Below are 15386 nucleotides of genomic sequence, written 5' to 3' on the forward strand. Positions count from 1 at the left end.
AATTGTAAAGGAGTAGGTTAGTTCTGCTCTTCTAAAAAAGAAAATTACCATTGCACACTACATAGCTTTGTGTATTTCCATTAGCTCAATCTGTAGGAGCAATGTCGGACAAATTAATTATATGCTCCATTAATAAAGCATATAAATCTAGTTCATTTACTTACATTCAAGGAACTCTTTATGGTGGCTATAATAAACAATGTTGTGGTGGTCAGGTTGTAAGTCAGTCAGCCATTTGTTGTGGTAATGATACCAGTGGTGATGTCTATTTACCACAATCACAGAAAACATGCTGTGGAAGAAAATATGTGGATCAACAAACCACTTTGTGTTGTACCAGTGACACTGAACATACTAAGGTAAGAACAAATATGGTCAATCTGTAAGCCTGAGAGCAATGATTTATTCAACTCAGGCTCCATTTTATAAACCTGAAATAGAAACTTTAGACTTGCAAGTTTTTAGTGTTTCTCAAACAAAGCAATTGAACTATTTTGTTCTATTTCAGGTTCACTATTATAATACAGCTTTGAGTAAAACGACAGCCAATGAAAAATGTTGTGGAATGGAGAGAATTGGTCAAAGTTTAAGTTGCTGTAATTATGTGGGTTATAATCCAGCTACACAAGTCTGCTCTGATAAGTCAAGTACTTTACAAGGTTGGTACAAAACAGTTCATTAGGTAGAAATTCTCTGTATTGTGAATTGTCTTCAATTTGGCACAATTTGCATGCAAGTCTGTAATGATATAACAATTGCTTAATGAGGATAGTTATGATTTTCAGATGTTTTTTTTTCATGCTCATTAGACTGTCTTCATTGTAAACGTTTGATTTTATAAGTTTAACAAGGATCAGAACAATTAAGGTGTAAAACTCATCAGTACAGAAAGGTACTGAAAAATAGGACATATTATTTCATTAGTCCAGAAAGTTAGAGTGAAGTAGGATGTAAAACTCCTTATGATAAAGTTTATCATATTTATAATTTGTACAGGTTGTGGAACTGGTACAGTGTGTCCTATCAGTCAGACCAGTACAGCTGTTTGTAATCGATGTGATTTTAATTCGGCTACCCAATTGTGTGGTGCTGTCACAGGCTTTTATACCAACCAACCTCCAACTATACCCAGTACAGACGACATGTGTATAGTGGATATATCAACTGTTTTTACTGGTTTACAACTTACTTATACTGGTAGGGTAACTAACATTCTTAGGATTTTGGATGAAACATTAGATGCAAGGGGTGTGGATCTCAATACATTTGCAAGGTCTCTTTTCATTAGATTAGTATTAGTTAGTTTGCAGTGGGCTTGTGATCTCAATGAAAATGACAAATCTGTAAATATCCAACAATTCTGAAACTATTTTACTGATTTTTTGCTTGTTTTCTTCAACATATAATTTTTTTTGGTTCCAGATACTGATTTGACTGCGTTCACCCGGTATGAGTATTCTGTTACTGTATCTAATAATGCTGGCAGTATCAGTTCTGAATATGTCGGTATTAAGACATTACCAGCGCCACCTGAAAATGTTAAACCACCCAATACTCGTGTCAATCCAGAGCAATTATATGCTGTTTATCTAACTTGGGAAACACCTGGTAAACCCAATGGTAGGTTCTTTAATAGATATTACAAATAAGCATTATTAGCTATGTGGACTCTACGAAAGGGTTATATAGTTGAAAAACTTACATACCGACATATACATTATTAGCCATATGTCAACTTCTTGAAAGTAGTGCTGAGTTAACAAACCCAATCACAACGCACTGGCATCATGTGTTCTGAAAGTTTGGAATTAATAGCTTTAGAACTTCTGCTGCACTACCTCAACAGTGATGAAACTTTAATCTAAGCATATCAGAGTCTCGGAATGGGTGGATGGATTCAACGCTGTATAGCATTCTCTGTCTTAATGGAATGCAGGAATGAAAGATATAAACTCCATTTCATTTAATTTCTGTTGGTCTTTTTCAGGGGAGATAACCCAGTATTTACTGAGAAGAAACAATGTTGAGCTATATCGTGGTACGAGATTGATGTATACAGATGATAATAATATATTACCATATCAAACCTATACCTATAAACTAACTGTGTGTAATATCGCAGGTTGTACGGACTCTAATTCTGTAAGTAACTATCCTCAATCTCCAGCAGGTTGGAGCCGCGGTGGCTTGCTCACTAACGTTAAGGGCCAGTGTTCAATCCCCGCAAAGATTGATATCATATCTTTGGATTTTTTAACCCAGTTTCCCCATGTTAGTGATGCATATTGGCGAGGCTGACATGGAAAAAGCGTCTAGTCATTCTGATGAGACAATAATCCGATGCCCTGTGTGCTACAGGCTGTGCATATTAGATCCCTCAACAGAAAATAGAAAAAAGGGTAGGTAGGGTCATGTCTCTTTTCTGGCAAAATTGTAAAGTCCTCTATCCTTTTCATATATTTGTTTTATTAATTGGTGAATCATTCATGATCTTTCTAACAGGTCCTAGTTTATTGTATTGTTTTTATTTACTTCATATTTATCTAATTCTAGGTTCAAGTAGCCACTGCAGAATCTGCACCTGAAGGTCTGAGTGCACCAGTACCACAACCTGTTAATTCGACAGCTATACGAATCACTTGGTCACCCCCAACTAAACCTAATGGTTTATTGTTAGGCTATACTGTTATTATTTATGGCAAGAGATCAACATTTGGAGCAGACGTTCAGGAGTATTTAGTGACAGGTGAGTTTTTAAGACATAGTTTGAGCTCCTGTGCTGTTAGAGACACTCTACACAATAATCATTCTTCTGTATAAGTTGGATATCAGTTTACAGGTTGAAATGACCACTTTTGAGATCCAATATTTCTTTAGATAAGACAAAAATAAAAATTTATCACAATAGCCTGCCAATCAAATCAAATTGTATATTTTTCATGGAAAATTTCTGCCAAATCTAGAATTGAACCCTGATGAGCATTTATATTTCCCCATAAAAATCTGTATAAAATCTTAAAAATGATCACGATACTCAGAGGTTGGAGTTGGAGAAAAGTTATACTGCTGTGTAGTGTAGAGCTTGTTATCTACTTATGTTTTCTGTTCTACATGTCATATTTAACTTTCTTAGGTTTGGTACCATATAAAGAATACCAGGTCAGTTTGGAAGCATGTACTGTTGCAGGATGTACCAAAACTGATGATGTGACTGCTAAAACTTTGGAAGCCCTACCTCAAGGTAAGTCATTATTCTAAGCTGATTTTGACAGAAATTGATTTCAGAAATATTGTGAATATTCATGAATATTGTAGAAAAGAGTATCTAGCTTTGATACACTTAAAGTTTTTATTTATGTCATTCTTGTTTCACATATTCGGTTGCTGTAATTCCACAATGACAAGATTTTGGCAGATTTAGAATGAGTAAATTCACTGCAATTATTTTATCCAATCTTGAATTTTGTTTTAGGTCTGGCAGCTCCAAAAACTATCATCATTGATTCAACAGCAGTGGAAGTATACTGGACAAAACCACAAGCGGAGAATGGGTTGATCATCAAATATATTCTGATCCGACGAAAGGATGGAATCGAATCAGTAGCTTATCGAGGAACAGAGTTGGTCACTCAGGATCTTGCTTTGCTTCCAGAAACCACCTATGAATATGCTGTAGAGGCTGAGAACTCAGCTGGGAAGATTCGAAGTGGGTTTACATCAGTTATTACACCTAAACGAACCCCAGCGTATGTCCCACCACCAAAGAATGTAACAGCAGTGAGCTCCACAGCAGTTTTTATAGACTGGGATCCAGTAGCTGTGAGTGGGGTTGTGGACCAGTATCGTGTATTATTAACAGAAGGAGCAACTGTGGCAATTGACAGAAGCATTGGACTTGATACAAGTACAACTATCAGTGGTCTCAAGCCTTATACGGAATACAATGTTCGACTTCAGGTGTGTCTGATGGGAGTGATCAATGGTTGTGGAACTGGACAAGGTGTCAAGGTACGAACCTTTGAAGCTCCTCCCCTTGGAATGGCAGCACCTGCTTTAGAAGCTAAAGCATCAGATTCCATACTGGTCTCGTGGAAAGTTCCAGAGCAGCCAAATGGGGTGATTAAAAGGTATTTGGTATACAAGAGAAAATTCGGCGAAACGTCAGACATTATTGTTAATGAATCTCCTGGCATTGATCTAAGCTTTACTCATGCTGGTCGAGATCTTTTGCCTTTCACCACTTATGAATACAGAATTGTGGCATATAATGGGGTTGGTGATGTCTCCAGTGATTGGTCAAGAGTGAGAACATTGGAAGCAGTCCCTGAAGGATTTTCTACTCCTACTATTGACTCATCTGATGCTCATGGATTTAGAATATCATGGAATCCACCAACCAAACCGAACGGGATCATCACTATGTACAATGTTTATTACAAAGAGATCAACTCTGATCCAACAATACAGTCACCTTATATGATGGTATCTGTAAATACTACTTCTACCTCAGTGAGTGGGCTGAAGCCATATTCGGAATATGATGTCCGCGTGGAGGCAGTGAATTCAGCTGGTGGTGTGTCATCCATTAATGTACGAGTTCAAACTATGCAGTCATCACCTGCAGGTTTATTGGATTTCAGTATTGAGAAGATTGATTCTGGACAAGCGTTGATTCTGCGATGGAATCCTCCATTAAAACCAAATGGCGTTATCAGTAATTATAAAATCTATGAAGATGGTGTCATAAACCCTGTTTATCAAGGTCTGAACAGAGAATTTGAATTTCGTAGACTGGAACCCTACACAGAGTACACTGTTAGTTTGGAAGCTTGTACTTCTACTGGCTGCACCAAGGGTAAGCAGCAGACATTTAGAACTGCAGAGACCCTCCCATCAATTCAACCTAGTCCAACTACAGGTCTTGTCAATGCCACCCATGTCCTGTTGAAATGGGTACCACCAGTGAACCCTAATGGAAAGATTCTGTCCTATGAGGTGCTTAGAAGGCAATCAGTTACCAGAAGAAAAAGGGATATATCTGACCCCCAAATTGTCTACAAAACATTGGATACATCTAAGCCTGAATACGAATTTATGGATAGTGGCTTGAAGCCTAATAGTAATTATGAATACCAAGTGAGGGCAACTAATGCCAAAGGATCAACAACAAGTCCGTGGATATCAGTGTCTACTGGGGAAGCTGCTCCAGATGGAGTCCAACCGCCTAGAGTATCTCACATTGGCCAGAGTGTCAACATGCTGTTAGTGGAATGGGATGAACCAGCTCAACCAAATGGAGTCATTCAAAGGTATCAGATAAAGCGAAACAGCAGCATTCCTTTCAGTTTTGGAGCCAGTGATGCACGTAGCTTCACAGACTCTGGTCTAGAGCCGTTCACATGGTATGAATACACTCTTACTGCTTGTTCTGGAGGTGGATGCACTCCAAGTGATCCTACCTTTATCAGAACTAAAGAGAGTGCTCCACTGAAGGTCTCTCCTCCAGATGTCACTGCAGTCAACTCAACAGCTGTCAAAGTCACATGGACCAAACCTCAAGTTACAAATGGGGCAATAACATTATATGTCCTCTATATGGATGGAAGCAAGATTTATGAAGGTCTTAATCTTGAGCATACTGTGAGTGGACTGTTACCATATAATCTATACAGATTTTATCTTCAAGCCTGTACCAATGGTGGATGTGCTTCAAGCACCGAAACTTCAGGACGTCCAGATGATTCTAAACCAGAGGATATGAGGACACCAACATTAAGAGTTATGAGTTCAACGTCCATAGAAGTCTCATGGCGCCCCCCACAGAGATCTAATGGTATCATATCATCTTATGACGTTCGTAGAGGAGATCAGTTGATTTATACAGAAAGTTTAAGCTCTTCTGGAACTCTGAAGACATCCCATACAGATTACTCCCTTCTACCAGGAGAAGAATACACCTACACTGTTATTGCTAGAAACAGAAAGGGTAGTGCTGTCAGTCCACCAGCTACAGCTCGAACTTATGCTTCATCACCTAGTGGGCTTGATCCCCCATCTTTAGTAGCTTTGTCATCAACATCCGTTCAAGCAACTTGGAAATCTCCCATCAGACCTAATGGAGTGCTTGTAAATTACACACTGTTCCAAGGAAACGACAGAGTCTATTCTGGACCTCCCAACAAGTTGTCATACATCGTACCAGGTCTTCAATACTGGACAGAGCACACTTTCAGAATACAAGCTTGTACTGTACGAGGCTGTGAACTCAGTGAAGATGCCACTGTACGAACATTAGAAGCTATACCAGAAGAACAGGGAAAGCCGTCATTGCTACCACTAGCAGATGAAAACGGTGCATCTGATGGAGTATTTATAACATGGGATCCACCATTGAAACCAAATGGTGTTATTAAAAGATACGATGTTAAAAGAAGACTGGTTGTTAGAGATTCAACAGGTATTGATCTAATTTTATATTCTTTTATGCTTAGTTATGAAGTTTAGCCAATAAATAACACAAGTTCTAGCAATTAAACATAATCAACTATCTAATCCTAGTATTTACAAGACCTCATCTCTACTGTATATCAAATGTATGATATTATCAAAAGGTAAAAGTTAATCAGGTCTAGTGAGATCCATCTAATAATTTTGTCACTAAATAATTTTTAATTTTAGGTGTTATCTATGGTGATGAGTTGCTAGTATATAACGGTACAGCAAACCAACATACTGACAGAAGTCCTTCCCTACTTCCTTTCACAGAGTACCAATATCTAGTTTCTTCATTCAACAGTATTGGTCGCGCCACTAGTCTCTGGGAATCTGTCACTACTAAAGAGGCACCACCTACTTTCGTACCGACACCAACTGTTACAGTAAGATCTTTGTTTTCATTCATTCTCAGACGCAGGGTGCTTTAATGAACTACAACAATGGATTGGACAATAAGTGTCTAGAACGGGCTATCCTTTTGTCCCCTCCCATTTCACCCACCCCCAATAAGGTATTGATATGTGCATTTTGTTGTGCTAGATATGAATCTCACAACACTTTCACTTTGGAGTATTGAATTGATAATTTCAATCTGATAATTTCAGGGTACAACGTCAACGACTATCGATGTTACCATCATGGCTCCAGCTCAACCCAATGGTATTATTAGATTGTATAATATAGTAGCTAATGGTACAGTGGTAAGCAGTATTTATTTATCCGCAGGGAATTTGGGAGGGCTCAGGTCTAGGGAATGATTTGAATTAGATTAATAAAATATCTCCAAATTGTCAACTCTGTCAGTTGTGTAAAATTATGGAAAAAGAATAGACTTATGATTTTCAGTCTGATTAAAATTAGATCAAACTTTCATATTTTTTTATTAGTTATTTTCATTTTAGCCACATCAGTTAGGGACTAAAGACTGGCCTCTTAAACATTCATTCCTTTGATGACATGGCCAGTCAAGCAAATTTCTTGTATAATCTCTACACAGGAGTGGAAGAATGCTGGACCAAAAACCGATTTTTTTTACTTTTAATTTCTAGGCAACGTCATCACCATCTTTATCCCATTCAGTTGGTTCAGTCCTACCCTTGTCACCATTCACTACCTATTCTCTGAAAGTCAGAGCCTGTACTGGTGGAGGATGTACAGATAGCAGTCCTGTAACAGCTAAAACAGGTACAGCAAAACCCTCCGGCCTAGAACCTTTGGTAGCAACTTCTCTCAACAGTACCAGTGTTAAACTAACCTGGTCTCAACCACTCCAACCTAATGGGCAAATAATAAGGTAAGATATTTTTTTAAGTTTCTTAAAGCTTGAAAATTTGGGTGGCTTATTGAGCCTGTCAGACCACTTGTTAGGTCAGGGCCTTCATAAGCCATTTAGGAGTCAAATCCCCCTTCAACTGACTGATGTCTCATAACCAATGATACTGTAAAAGAAAATGATAAATTTGAAATATGAAACGTATATTTTTTCCATGATCAACAGATATTTGGTATTTGAGAGAACAGCATGTCCACTGACAGCTCAACCGTATGAAGAATCATGTGTACCAGGTGATTCTAGAAAAGTTTATGAAGGACAAGAGTTAGTGACGACAGTAGCCTCATTAGAACCATACACAGCTTACGAATATCAACTACAGGCTGAAAATCAAGCTGGTGGAGTTGACTTTCCAACTTGGGTTAGAGTTGAAACAGCTGCCTCTGGTAAGTTTCTATTCTCATCACAGTTTTCGAAATATATTTGAACTAACAATGTAGTGACAATTAAAGTTATGTTGAATTCAGTATTCATTGAGAAGCCAGCTGTTAAAGGGTGTAGATAATCAAAGAATGACCATTGCAAAGTCTTGGCCACGGACCAGCTGGTTGACAGCATCCTCAACAATTAAAACCTTAAATACATCTGCAAGATGTGCTTGAGATTAAATATTCTTGCCTTAAATATTTCTGCCAAATCATTGACATTGTATATTTATTTTTAATGTATCACTTCCAGATCCTAAGTATATGAAGATACCAGTACTAACACAGAATGACACTAAAGCTGTGATTGATTGGACAGAAAGTTTTATATTAAACAGTAAATTACGAGAGTATATTTTGTCAGTTGACGGTGTGGTAAAATTCCGAGGTATAACAACTGTTTATGGTGAGGAGAGACGTACTAAAACTCAAGGTATGTGTTTACAACTCTCTTGTTTTCATAAATTGTATCTGATCACTGAACTAATAAAGAGGAGCTTTAGGTTTGTTTTTCATTTTGTTTCTTTTATCATGTTTTCTCATTTTGAATTGGTTTTCTAGAATTGGATGAAAACTCTACGTCTATGCATATTGCATATACTTTGCCTGCCTTAATAGAGGGATACAATGCTGAATAAAAATGTAGAGTAATGTGGCATTTTTCCTGGATTATTCACTCTAATCAAAAGCCTTGTCAACTTAAATAAGGAGGAAATTTAAGAACAACTCTGCAGTAAAGCCCCATTTGATATTGATAATAAGATTTCATTGTTCTTGGTTTCAGTGATGAGATTTTTTATCCAGGCAGTGACAGAGGTGGGAGAAGCTGAAACACCATCTGTAATATTTGATCCTGGAGCAGCAGACAACTTAGGTAAAGAATTTTATCATTGATTGGATATTCTTGTTTTTTTTACTTTTATTCTTATATTCATTTGAAAATTTCTTTTTATAATTCTTCGTTAGATGCTCAACATTTTTTGCATGTTACAAGAGTATAATAATATTTGCTTGGAACACCTCAGCTCTGTGAACCATTTTTTCAATATGATGGCAATAAAGTAATACTTTTACCGGGACAGTTTTGTGTTGTTTTCAGCTCATCCTCCACATGGAAAATTAACCAGAATTTTTTCAGGAACAATGTTCTAGACACTGGCCAAATTCAAATGTTTATATTTGTTTTCAGGAACCACAACAGTGCCACCAGCAGTGACAGAAAAACAGTCAGATGAGATTCCATTTTACCAGGAAATTTGGTTTATAGTGTTAGTCTGTATCCTGAGTTTATTGTTGTTGTTTATTTTGATTGTTCTCTGTGTACGATATTGTGGTAAAGACAGGCCGTATGTACGAGAAAGACGCCCTCTGTATAATCGACAGCCCAAATCTCCAGCACCTTTAACCTATATGATTGATCCTAATGGTAGTGTGTATGAAACAGTAAGTTTTTAGTAAAGATTAAAATACTAAAGTACTAAAGGATTGTAATTGTATTGTAACAAGCCAATAGATCTCAATTTCAGCATCACTTTTTAGAATGCCTATTCTGACAAGCAGTTTGTGTAAAATAAGAGAAAGAAGATGACAGGTTGTTTATGGACATTGACTTTTAACCAATCAGTCTATGTCTTTCACTACAGAAACTACCAAATATGATTAGGGAATGGGTGATTTCCCAAAACAAATAATTATTCCTCCTGTATTTTTCAGCAGAACTTGCCAAATGTGGATGTGATACAGGGACCAGGAGAAGGGGTAATCAATCCGGCTTTTACCACTTCACGACGTCTCTCCTTTGATAAACCATCAGGAAAAGATATTGATGATGATTCTGATGATTTTCTCTGGGAGAAAAATTTTGATAGTGGATTGGTAAGTGTAGCAAAATTTTCTTTGTTTTCAATCTTCCTCTCATGTTTTCAGAGCATGTTCATTCTTAGAGAAAAATTATTTAGAAAATTCATAAATAACATATTCCTTTAACATCTGTCTACAATCATAATATCAAGGTTTATAAGTTAATTTGTATTTGAAGAATGTTGAATTTTTATAATTTCAGTATGATGATGATAGTATAAGTGGTCCAACATACAGTTACACTCGAGAACAAACCGTATTTACAGATACACATTTATGATGAATTCCATATTAACAACATCTTATAGTGCTTTTTATACATCATTATGTTTAATCACCCTGGGCTTACTCAGGCATTCATTGTGATTTCTCATGAGTTTTGATATAAAACATTAAATTTTATCCAATAATAAATCACCCTAGGCTTTCTCAGGGATTCATTTTAGTTTCTCATGAGTGCTAACTCGGATATTTATTTTAGTTTCTCATGCTATGTTTCCTGGAGAAGCCTTTATTAAAATTTTGTTTGTATCAATTCATCATTAATGTGCAGTGTAATATTGTATCTCACAACAATTTGTTCTGCTATTTTTTGGAACGATATCATTGAAAACTGTAGAAATTTTCAATTGATCAATAATTTGTAAGACATTTATTCCATTGTTAAATTAAAGTGTTTGATAATGTTCCAATCATCTATTCAAGTAATTACTAGATGACATATTTATATTTCAATCATCTATTCAAGTAATTACTAGATGACATATTTATATTTCAATCATCTATTCAAGTAATTACTAGATGACATATTTATATTTCAATCATCTATTTTCAATCATCTATTCAAGTAATTACTAGATGACATATTTATATTTCAATCATCTATCCAAGTTATTATTAGATGTCATATTTATATTTCAATCAACTGTGCAAGTAATTATTAGATGACGTTTGTATTTCAATCATATATTCAAGTTATTATTAGATGACATATATATTTATATTTCAATGATCTATGCAAGTAATTATTTAATGCCATGATAGAAAATTTTATAAGAAGAAATATTTACAAATGCTGTTGATTCCATAGCATACCTGTTAGTAATTATCATAATTACTAGAATTTACCTCTTACAATTACATTAACTGGTCACAATAGTTTTTATTTCATCATTTGATATTCATATTGTCGGTTAGTTGACTGATAAATTGAAATTTATGCTGGTTTTGTCCAAAAGTATTTTGTTACTTGGTTTAAGAATTCCAAGTATGCTAATTTCATAAATTGAAGCCCACATGAGACTGTTGAGCAGCTTTCCTGATGGGGATTGTGTATCCAAAACACTTGTTGTAAGCATTAGTGGAGATTTTATAAAAAACTATGTTTGAAATGATCCCATAATGATGTTAAATAGCTAACTCTATTATTTTTTATCCAATGAAAAAGGTATTTTTGTACTTAGATTGTAAATAATATATAATTAATTGTCAATGTATATTTTCTAAAAAAGATCTAGTCAACAGCTATTTTTAGATTTTATTTTGTAAATATTATTTGCTTGTAGATAAATCATTATTTAATACAATTTTTGTTTCATATCAATTTTTGTTTTATTTTTGTGTTTGTCTAATACTTGACACATAACACCATAGTCCAGTGAATTTTATTGCGAGCATCTGGGTAGGATTTAATAAGTGAGCATGTACAGGTAACTTTATATAGTTATATTAAAGTGAAAATGTTTCCATTTAGTTAATTTTTTTGGAAAACAGTATCAGTACAGAGTTTAAACTGAACATTAAAGTGGCCAATGTTTTTGAGTAGTCTCAAAGGTGCTCAAATATCTTTGCTCAGCTTAGCTCACAAATATCACAGTTAGAACCCCTTACCAACGCATAAAAATAGATGCTTAGCATACTGTATAAACAAATTCAACATCATTTGGTTCATGATGTATTTACTTCAAACAATAACAGAATCAAAGTTTATACAAACTCAGCCCCAGCGCCCGGAATGAAACGGAGCTGGGCTCAGATTATATACCAAGAAGATGCAGGCAGGGCCAGGCTTTGAGTTGCTAAAAATTTTATCAAATTGTTCATCTCTGTAGTTTGTAAAAAGACATTGCGAATTAATCAATATCGGATGAACTAAAGTAAGTTCAGTAAGTGTGTAATTCTCACTTGCTGTGGCCCAGCCCCCCTAGACCCCACACACTAACGACCGGGCTGAACAATAGTAGTTTTATCACAATTTGAACATCAATTTATTTATTGTGTCCAAATCACATATCTTCATCCATTTGACATACAGAATGTATGAAATATGCAACAAAGCTCAACTTGAATATAGATAGAGTTTATCACCTAATCCCATCAATAAACCTGAATTGCCCTGTTCTTTAGCCCAACATCCTGAAAATTGTAAGGAGGGTATAGTGTCCCAAGATGTTGAACAGGGTGGTGGAAGATTCAGTAACAATTGACCAGTTTTTAGGCACCAAATCCTAGAATAGCCGTCTTGACCCGCTAAAAGACAACAAAATTGAAAAATTATTAATTAAATGTTAAATATGAAATATTTCAAAATGTTTGGCAATGGTGGGATTAAATTTAAAAGGAACTGATGGTACACTGTGTCCCTTGAGCCTTAACCACTGATCTTAGTAGGGTGTGCTTGAGGAAAGTAGGTCTGAAAAAGCTTTCAGGACCAATGCCAAGATTTTAAAGACACATTCCATCATTTATTCCAGATTAACATGTAGGTAAAATGGTGCATATTAATCATATTATACATGACTGTTCCTTTTATATTCCAAACTGCAATTCTTAAATTTGTTTAAGCAAAAGATGATTGAACTGAATGCCAACAAAAAGAAGAAAAACAAAAGCCAAAAGTCTAGATTAAAGTAATAAGTTGCCTAAATGATGATAAATTTTGGAAGTATATATGACAAAACTCACCTCCATACAGAAGAGTATTAGATTCGTCAATATAAAACGGGATTCTCTTATATTCATTATGTAAACCATCGTACTGCATAACTACACTGTTCTTTCTCATATCCCATACTTTTATCTGAATCAAAAATAAAATGAAGTTTTAAATCCTACTGTTCTGCATCTTATTGAGCCAAGAAAGACAAGTTTTGCAGGATTGTTGATTTGAAAGTATTTCTAGATATGACTGGTAAACCCGCTCAAATGTCTGTTTTATAACATTATATCTCAAGAATGATTTTGCCAAAACTTTCATGCCAGTCTTTTTGTCAATTTCAAAAAGTTTGTAAAACACATGTACCTACACAAAACATAACAATACTGAGATAAAAAAAAACATGCACAGTTTGGAACACATATACCTACACAAATCAGTGAGATAGTATACACAAATCAGTGGTGTAAGAAAACTAATACAAACCTTTCCAGAATAGTCGCTAGCATATAAATATTTATCATCAGTGGAAAGTAGAAGGTGAGAGATACTGGATTTATGCGAAATACATTTTATTGGTCGGACTGACTTGCTCCGTAAATCATGGGTAACAATTTGCCCTTTCTTCGTACCACTGTACAGTAGGTGCTGATATACAAAACAAAAATGAAAAATTACAAAGGAAGAACAGGAATTTGGACAATTATTTATGGGAGATGACATTTAGTGGTGCAAATGCTAAATATTGGAGAGAAAAAAATCAAAATATGTGATAAAATATTAAAAAATCAAAATTATAGCTGCCTTATTTTTCTTGATTGGACTGATAAAGCACAGGCCAACTCATCACAGAAGATTTTTTAATATTGGCTTACACAAGAAGAGAAAGTCTGAGCTAAAGGATCACTGTTAAGTGTATTTAACTCCCAGAGTCTCCGAGTCTCTACATCTATTAATAAGCATGTTTTTTCAGCACCCACAGAAAACTTCTCAGTGTTATAATTCCATGCACAAGTCCAAGTTGCTTGGTTACCAATACTGAAATCAAAGAAGGCCACGTCTCGTGGAGAAGTGGCATCTAAGTTTCTGATAAATGCTAGTGCTTGTCCTGTACTGTGACAATTTGTAGTGTATAAAATATTTCGTCTTTCTGGATAATTTGGAAATGGCGCCCAGCACACGTTTGTTATCTTACTCCACGACTGTAGAACTGTTGTTCCACGTGGTTGAACATTCAAAGATAATCTCTGATTTTCACTGTCACGTTTTTTTCTTGATAACTGCACAAGTTGTAAACGCTGCATTATGGTCTCCTTCATGGACCATAGACACAACAGTTTATCATGAGAAGGACTTGATATCATTTTTATCATATGTTCCACCTTTTCATGTCCGTGGACAGGATTTTCAAAAAATGGTTGAGATTTTATTAGTCTTAGATTCCTGGCATGATTCAACAACATGGTTCTCCTAAAATTTAAATGGCTGATATCCCCCTGTCGAGAATTAAACAAAAGATTTGTTAAATCCGACAAAGATTCACATTTTTGGGTAGTAGAAAGTGTCTGTAAAGCTTCTAGTCTTTTCTTTTCTGATTTTTCTTTGGCAATTGTCTCCCTTGTTACAGCACTAGTGATGTTAGCATTATCCATAATCTTGAAATATCGTTTTTTATCTGGATCATAGTAGAACCCTGGAATATGTAAGCTCGTTAAGGAAACTAAATTATAATTCAAAAAATTAGTCCTTTTATCAACAGTTAAATTTAAGCTCAACCTATGTAATTTTGATAGGAACTTTAAAAGGATATCCTCACTCTGCTCTGTAGAATGGTCAGAACGTTCTGAGTTGAAACTCTTTTTGCTTCTATTTCGTCTGTTTCTAGATTGGTTTTTGCCACCTTTACTGCTCCCCTTGTTTGACCTGGGATTTTCAATCTCTGAATTCAATAGCTGGTTCGATGTTGATGTATGTTGATCTGACTGTTTCCCTCTTCTGCCCCTTTTGTTACTAGAACTTGAAGAGCTTGCCAGAGAATCCATGTGACTGCTATCATTGTCTGAAGAATCCTTTCTACACTCTCTTCTTTTATTTTTCTTTGAGTTGTGTCTATCCATATCACTTAAATAAAGTTATTATGACCAAACCTACAAAAACACCCATAGGTACCATATCACACATGTGGCTTTATCTTCAATAGAGGCTTTTTTTAGAGGGTGGGGGAGGGGGGTGTAAGAAATATACAAAATAGGAAAGGAATGTTTTCAAAATGGTGTCTATTTACTAAATAGTTCTGTTTGTGCCAACCACTTTCCTTACCTTAGTATCCATATGGCAT

General features: G+C 35.5%; 2 protein-coding genes across 2 annotated transcripts in view; one reads left to right on the forward strand and one right to left on the reverse strand.

Moving 5' to 3' along the window:
- LOTGIDRAFT_118598 (hypothetical protein) overlaps positions 1-9708 on the forward strand; it is a gene marked incomplete at both ends in the record, with an annotated part of 38016 nt that extends 28308 nt beyond the window's left edge. Inside the window, 15 exons of the mRNA XM_009056775.1 lie at positions 172-382; positions 535-659; positions 997-1197; positions 1423-1620; positions 1988-2142; positions 2554-2746; positions 3134-3241; positions 3473-6457; positions 6679-6878; positions 7101-7203; positions 7576-7789; positions 7994-8214; positions 8507-8690; positions 9045-9127; positions 9443-9708. Coding sequence (XP_009055023.1) covers positions 172-382; positions 535-659; positions 997-1197; positions 1423-1620; positions 1988-2142; positions 2554-2746; positions 3134-3241; positions 3473-6457; positions 6679-6878; positions 7101-7203; positions 7576-7789; positions 7994-8214; positions 8507-8690; positions 9045-9127; positions 9443-9708 — 5447 coding nt within the window. The remainder of the gene's footprint in view (positions 1-171; positions 383-534; positions 660-996; positions 1198-1422; positions 1621-1987; positions 2143-2553; positions 2747-3133; positions 3242-3472; positions 6458-6678; positions 6879-7100; positions 7204-7575; positions 7790-7993; positions 8215-8506; positions 8691-9044; positions 9128-9442) is intronic.
- Positions 9709-12360: 2652 nt separating this feature from the next.
- Positions 12361-15165, reverse strand: LOTGIDRAFT_232438 (hypothetical protein; the record flags this gene model as incomplete). Its single annotated transcript, XM_009056776.1, has 4 exons — positions 12361-12642; positions 13078-13192; positions 13535-13696; positions 13924-15165. The coding sequence occupies 4 exons, from the start codon at positions 15163-15165 to the stop codon at positions 12452-12454; spliced, it is 1710 nt and encodes a 569-aa protein (XP_009055024.1). The 3' UTR covers positions 12361-12451.
- Between the last annotated feature and the right edge of the window lie 221 nt (positions 15166-15386).

Source organism: Lottia gigantea, assembly GCF_000327385.1.
Source record: "Lottia gigantea unplaced genomic scaffold LOTGIsca_29, whole genome shotgun sequence".
In the NCBI taxonomy this organism is placed as follows: Eukaryota; Metazoa; Mollusca; class Gastropoda; family Lottiidae; genus Lottia; species Lottia gigantea.